The 7,331-nt window shown below is 48.6% G+C and overlaps 1 protein-coding gene across 2 annotated transcripts in view; it reads right to left on the bottom strand.

The window, feature by feature from the left end:
* Positions 1-1,444: 1,444 nt before the first annotated feature.
* The window catches only part of Slc1a5 (solute carrier family 1 member 5), a 15,637-nt gene continuing 9,750 nt past the window's right edge, over positions 1,445-7,331 (bottom strand). For both annotated transcript variants that reach the window (XM_028779489.1, XM_028779490.1), the window contains exons 6-9: positions 5,655-5,888; positions 3,816-4,010; positions 3,594-3,728; positions 1,445-2,405 (exon numbers count right to left, since the gene is read on the bottom strand). In XM_028779489.1, the coding sequence (XP_028635322.1) occupies positions 2,168-2,405; positions 3,594-3,728; positions 3,816-4,010; positions 5,655-5,888 (802 nt within the window). In that variant the 3' untranslated portion in view covers positions 1,445-2,167. The remainder of the gene's footprint in view (positions 2,406-3,593; positions 3,729-3,815; positions 4,011-5,654; positions 5,889-7,331) is intronic.

Raw genomic sequence — 7,331 nt, 5'->3', positions numbered from 1 at the left:
ATTCTAGGCAGGGGCTCTGAACCTGAGTCACCCTCACCCCTGTACAGGATTTGTAAGTAGAATACAGAACAAAATGCACCAATTTTTACAAGCACAAGCTCATTAATTTTTCCAAAGGTAATGCATTATTCATCATATCTAAAAGGCTCTAGTACTGACGTCACCAAGCCAGGATCAGTGGTAATTTTTAGCAATAAAAGTTTAAGCATAGCTGAGTGTAATGGTACATCTCTCTAATCCCATCATTCAGGAGACAAGCGGATTTCTGTGAGCTTCAAGTCAGAAGTACTTAGTGAGACCTTGTCTTTAAAAAAAAAAAGTACTGTGGGTAATCGGAGTTCAGAAAACAACTTGGCAAGTCTCTCCCACCTTACTTGGGATCCAGGGGCCAAGCTTAGCATTGTCTGGAACTGGAGTTAGAGATGGTTGTGAAGCAGCTGGGAGGAGCCCAGGCTCGCTAGGGCATCCAGTGCTCTAACTGCTGACAGCTCTCCAGCCCTGTTACTATTCACACGTTTGTTTAAACTGATTACTTTATGTGTAAGAATGTTTCGTCTGCGTGTATGTGTCACATGCATGCTTGGTACCGGGGTCAGAGGAGGGCATCTGATCCCATAGGGCGTTAGGGATGGTTGTGAGCCACCAATGGGCGTGCTGGGACTTAAACCCGAGTCCTCTGCAAGAGCAGCAAGTGCTAGTAACTGGTGAGGCATCTTTCCATCCCCTATAATTATCTGCCTATGTGAGTGTGCACCATAAGTGTGCAAGTGACCACAGAGGTCAGGCGTTACATCCCCGGGAACTGGAGTTACAGTTGTGAGCTTCCATGTGGATGCTGGGAATGGAACCTGTCTTGTGAAGAGCATAGCGCTCCCAAGAACTGAGCCACACTTCCAGGCCCCCTCTCCTCCCATGCGGGTCCCAGGGAGGGAACTCATCCTTTGCAGCAGGTACCTGTACCCCCTGAGCTGTCTTACCAGCTCACAATTTCTTTTTTGTTTTTGAGACAGGGTTATGTGTATGGGGGGCCTTGTCTGTCCTAGAACTTGGTCTGTAGATCAGGCTGGTCTCGAAGTCAGAGATCTGTCTCCTAAGTCCTGGGATTAAAGGTGTCACCACCACTGCCTGGCCACAATGATTTCTGATAGTAAAGTTCAGTGAAATCTAAACTTGACTTTGGTGTTGATATCATTTTCGTATTTAGTCAAAATATTAACAATGTTTTTGGAGATATGCTTCACTATGTAGCACTGGCTGACTTGAATCTCACTATGTAGACCAGGCTGGGATCTAGAGTGCCAGGATTAAAGATGTATGGCCCAGGTTGGCCTTTAGCTCATGGTTCTTCCTGTGTCTGGGTGAGAACCTCGAAGTTGCTTCCCAAATGCTGAAACTAAGGGCGTGTGACAATACACCTGGTATTATTACTCAGACTCTAGGTCAATACATTTGACACTATTTTATTGCCACAAAATGTGTTCTGGAGTGACAGTTACTTCTTCTTGGCTTTCCCTCAGGACTCATGGGAGTGTTAGTTGTCATGGAGGGACCACTGGGAAGGTCACAGCAAGTGGACACGCACGTGTGCGCACATATATACCCACATACACACACGCACACACACACACACCACAGCTAGGGACATTAAGATAGTATTGCATCACAATACTTTTGCCTTCAAAGGGTAGAGAATGCTACAGGGCAATCCATTTCTGAGACGGTTAGGCCCGATGGCTCTGGGTGACAGAGAATGTCTTTTTTTTTTGTTTTTTGTTTTTTGTTTTTTTTCTGAGACAGGGTTTCTCTGTATAGCCTTGGCTGTCCTGGAACTCACTCTGTAGACCAGGCTGGCTTTGAACTCAGAAATCCACCTGCCTCTGCCTCCCAAGTGCTGGGATTAAAGGCGTGCGCCACCACTGCCCGGCGAGAATGTCATTCTTTGAATGGGGGACAGGACGGAGGGAGATTTGTGGACACATTTGTATATAAGCACATGCACTCCAGCAATGAGGCTCCTAACAGCCTCTCCAGGAAGGAGACAGGGACCCCTAGATTCCCAGAGTGCGTAAACAGCCCACCCCTAGAGCCCAGTCCATCTCTCCTGCTCTCAAGACCCCGGTGGCTTCCAATGTGAAGTCACCAGGGCACAGAAAGTTCCTCCCGATCTTCACATGACAGATTCCTTTTCACAGGTGGCACCGGAGTCCCCGGCAGGTCCCCGGTACTGTTTCAGGAGGGGGTTCCCCTCCTCTGTGGTGAGGGGCAGTGGATTCAGAGACACCTCATTCTTCACCTGGATCAGTTCAGGCTCTGAGCTTGGCATCTTGGTACGATCCACATAACTCTGAAGCAATCCGGCCCCAAAAGCATCACCTTCCACGTTGAGCACAGTACAGGACCTGTCCCTGAAAGGGGGCACACAGCAATAATGTGAAATGGAAGGAAGAGGGGACAGCAGGCCAGGGCCCAGGTGGCCTGCCTTCGCGCACCAAAGAGCTGCTTTAGGAGACAGAGTCTCTCTACATAGCTGTCCTGGAACTCAGTACATAAACCAGGCTGGCTTCAAACTCAGATTCTCCTGCCTCAGCCTCCCAAGTACTGGAATTAAAGATGTGCAGCATCACACCTGACTTCCTTACTTTTTGTGACAGCATCTCTCACTGGACACGATCATCAATCAGCTAAACTGGCTGGCCAACGAACTCCAAGATCCATCTGTCTGCCAAGTCTAGATGTCATAGAGGTGTCAGAGATCCAAGTCCTCATCCTTGTGTAGCAGGCACTTTACTGCCTCCCCATTGTACAGATGGGAAAACTGAGACACAGGAGGATTGAGTCACATAGCTAGAATAGAACCATGCTTAAGCTGCCCGACCTAGGAGTCATGATCACAAGCTGCAATGGCTCACTGCCTTCCTTACAAGACTCCAGAGACTGGCTAGGCGTAGCACGTGATGCACGCATGTATCTCTACTACCATGGAGTCCGAGGCAGAAGACTTTGAGGCTGGCCTGGACTACAAGGCAAATGCCAGGACGGCCTGGGTTATATCATGAGATCCAGTGTCAAACAAAACAAAACATAAAACAAAAGACACACCCCAAAGCAAACAAAAACTAGAATGGTCAAACGGGTGCTTATTGTCCAAGACTGGAGGCCTAAGATTGATCTCCAGAACCCACACAAAGGTGGAAAAGAAACCAACCAGATCACGAAACATGCCCCGTCCCGTCATGAACACACAGATAATAATACATAAATTAAAAATAAACAACCAAGCCTGGTTGTATAGGCGTTTAATACCAGTACTGGGTTAGCAGAGGCAAGAGAATCACTGAGTTTGAAGCCAGCCTGGTCTACATAGTAAATTCTGGGCTAGCCAGGGCTTTATTGTGAGACCCTGTTTTTTGTTTTTGTTTTTTTAAAAAATAAGAGATAGAACCCCTGAGTTGCTAACTATCCCTATGTATAGGAGGATTAAGTTCTCACATGTTCCCTCTAGACCTGTCTTGTCTTTCTTACTGTGTGCAGGGGTCCTCATGCCCTTTCCTGGGAGATTCCTCAGTCCCCCAAACTCCCAAGACCCCACTCACACTAGCCAGTCCACGGCCAAGATGAAGGAGATATCCTTGACCGGGAGGCTGACTGCTTCCAGGATGATGGCGAGGGTCAGGACGCCCCCTGCAGGAATACCTGCGGCCCCGACACTGGACGCAGTGGCTGTGACCCTGGGGGAGAGAAGGAAAAAGGTGAGGTAGCAGAATCATTGGGGGAGCGGGGAGGGGGGAACTCCTGCCGCGGCACCCAGCACTCACAGGATGGTGATGATCTTCACGAAGTCCAGGGACACCCCATTTAGTTGTGCGATGAACACCGCCGCCACACACTGGAACAGCGCCGCCCCGTCCATGTTGACCGTGGCGCCGATGGGCAGGATGAACCGGCTGATGTGTTTGGCCACGCCATTCTTCTCCTCTACACACTTCATCATCAGGGGCAATGTGGCAGAGCTGATGGAGGACATCACACTGAGCGAGGCTGGGCGAGCACTCCGGAACCAGCACTCCTGGACCACAAAGGCTAGGTCCGCTCACCCAACAGCAGCACCGGGACACCCCAGATGAAGCAGTCACGGACGCTCAACCCTACCCACATCATCCGGAGTCCCCGCCCACCTGCCCACATCTCCTTTTCTCACACTCCCTGAGCTTCTAGCTCTCTAATGTCCTTCCCTTCTCAAAGCAGCAGGCTCCCAGGATCCTGCTGAAACAGAGGGATCATGAACAGTACTGGGAGTGTAGTATGCTACCTCTGCAAACACCCACAGAAAGCTGAATGTACTGACATGACCTTGTAAATACCTGGGAGGCTGAGGACCACGTTTCTTTAAGTGCATGTGGGTTTTTTTGTTTTCTTTGAGACAAGGTCTCACTATGTATGCAGCTAGGGCTGGCCTAGAACTTGCTACGTAGACCAGGCTGGCTTAAATAGAGATCACACCCACCTATTACTTACTCCCAAGTGCTGGGATTAAAACACCACCTGGCCCAGCAAGGATTCCAAATTTGAGAACAGCCAAGGCTAACCCAGTGAGACCTTGTCTCAAAATGAAGTGGGCTGGATTGTAGGTCAGTGGTTAAGCCTGTGGCTAGAACCCACCAATGGGGGCCGATGGGTGTGACTTTGTGGTAGGGCTCATCCTTAGCGCACGCCAAAGCACCAACAAAACAGAAAAAAAAAAAAGTGGTCTTAGGTGTTTGCAGCATGCCTGAGTTCAACCCCTTTAATCCCAGCACTCTGGCGGCAGAGGCAAGTGGATCTCTGGGAGTTCAAGGCCAGCTGGGTCTACAGAGCGAGTTCCAGGACAGGCAGAGCTGCATAGAGAAACCTTGTCTTGGCAAACAAAAACAGCTGGGGAGATGGCTGTAGTTGTACAAACATGAAGACCAGAGTTTAATTCCCCATACCTACCTAAGAGGCAGACATAGTACAATGCTCATAATCCTTAATACCCCTACTGAGAGACGGGAGAAAGGGATCCCAGAAACACACAGGAGAAACAAAGGCAATCTCAAACAGGTAGGAGGTGAGGAGGGACACCTGCAGGTGTCCTCTGACTTACACACACACACACACACACACACACACACACACACACACAGAGCACTGTGAGCTCACACACGATGAAAAGAAAAAAAAACAGAAAGAAAAAGAAGACTAAGTCAATAGCTGTCTCATTTTTTGCAAGGGCAGTGCAATCCAGGACCCCAGGACACTGATAAAGGAAGCTGGAAAGATGGCTCAGTGGTTAAGAGTGGTGGTGGCTGCTCTTCCTGAGGACCTGGGTTCAATCTCCAGCACCCACATGGTGGCTCACAGTGTTAACTACAGACCCAGGAGAAATCAAACACCTGGCCTCTGTAGGCACTTTGACACACTGAAGTCATACATTCAGGTAAAACACTGATACACATAAAATAAAGAAAATAAAGGTTAAGAAAGAAAAGAAAAACTGACAATAATGTAAAATAAAATAAAATAAAAAATAAAGACGCCTGTGTCCACATCAAATGACTCCAGTCGTAATACAGGTCTTCAAACACCAATACCCACTACTCCCAGTTCCCTTTGTTACATCTGGTAACAGGGCTCACCTAGAAGAGGTGCCGAAAGCTGTGGCCAGGGGCGTCATGATGCCCCACAGGAATCGATAGGGGTTTTTGCGGGTGAAGAGGAAGTAGATAAGTGGAAGAACCAGGAGCCCGTGGATGGCGTGGCCCAGCAGGCAGCACAGGATGTATTTGCCGAGGCTGATGAAGAGCTGGCCGACGTCTTTCATCTCCACAATCTTGCTGGCCACCAGGAACAATATGCCAACGGGGGCGTACCTGATCATCACAGAGACAGATTGCTGTCCGCTGATCATGGGACTGTCAAGGCCACGCCCTGTGCGCAGCACTTCAGCTGACCGCACTTCCCAACCTTCCCTAGAAGTCTGGACTTACCCAGAGCACCATTCCAAGACTGTCTGCTGAGAGCCTCGGATAATTGTAGCCGTGAAGATTGCACAGGTAGAAAATAAAAGCCCGCGCATGCGCACACGTTCCCATCCCTACCAGAACAGCGACCTCAGATGTAGACTTGACAGTGAATTAGAGAAAGAAGCACCCACCACTGAGTCATTTGCTTTCTGGTTTTGCTTGTTAAAGCAGTTGCAGTCACTCTCAGTTTATCTATCTATCTATCTATCTATCTATCCATCCATCCATCTATCTAGTGTGATAGTGTGCCTGGGTCACTCTAACTCTCAGGTCTGTGGCACTTGCAAGCCTTTGATCATGGCTGACTGACAGCCCACCACACACTTAGGAAGTTAAGCTATGAGGACGGAAAGTTCAAGGCCAGGGGCTGGAGATGGATGGCTCAGCAGATAAGAGCACTGGCTACTTTTCTACAGGATCTAGGTTCAGTTGGTGGCCCAGAACAGCCTGGAACTCCAGTTCCAGGGGATCTGGTGCTCTCTTCTGACATCCACAGGCACTGAATACACGTGGTGCACAGACACACATATAGGCCAAACACTTATCCACATAAAATGTATATACATACCCACACACACATACATACCTTCATATTATATGTATGTATTATATATATGAATAAATAATTCAAGGCAATAAAACCCTGTCTTAGAAAATAAAAGGACAGGTATGGCTCAGCGGTAGAGGCCCTGCCTAGAACCCCCCAGCTAAGCAGTGTGGCACAATGGTAGCTCCTGATCGAAGTCCTGATTTTAATCTTCACCACAGAATAAATAAAGAAAACACCAACCAGGCATGGTAATGCTACTAACCTCCAGGAATTGCCACAGGATGAAGCGAGACACTAGCTGAGAGGCATTTGTACACAGTTCCATTTCTTGTACAACAACCCTCCCTGTGTCCTAGAGCAAAGACTCCCATGATGCACTTGCTGTTAGCCAGGTTTCCCAATACCCTCCTGTCTTGCGGCCACGTCTGATTGTCTCCTCAGTTCCTTGTCCTTTACACAAAAGAAAGCCACCGGTTCCCAGCCACCTGTGCAATAAGGGAGGGCCAATTGGCCAAGTCCCAGACACTCAGACGTGCCCAGGAATTTTATAAGCACAAATGCTTAAATAAATATTTGCCATTGTTTACTCTGAGCATGGGACAGAGCAGGCATTGGCCTGAGAACGTGAATTAACCCTTTTGTGACCTCTGGAGCAGCTGTCACGGCAGGCACCATTTTCTGCAGAGAAAAACTGATGCATAGGAAGTTAAGTCTAACTTAGAGCAGCACAAAGAGCTAGG

Source organism: Grammomys surdaster, unplaced genomic scaffold (genome assembly GCF_004785775.1).
Source record: "Grammomys surdaster isolate TR1022 unplaced genomic scaffold, NIH_TR_1.0 354, whole genome shotgun sequence".
Taxonomy (NCBI): domain Eukaryota; kingdom Metazoa; phylum Chordata; class Mammalia; order Rodentia; family Muridae; genus Grammomys; species Grammomys surdaster.
This window is presented reverse-complemented; position numbering and strand designations above follow the sequence as displayed.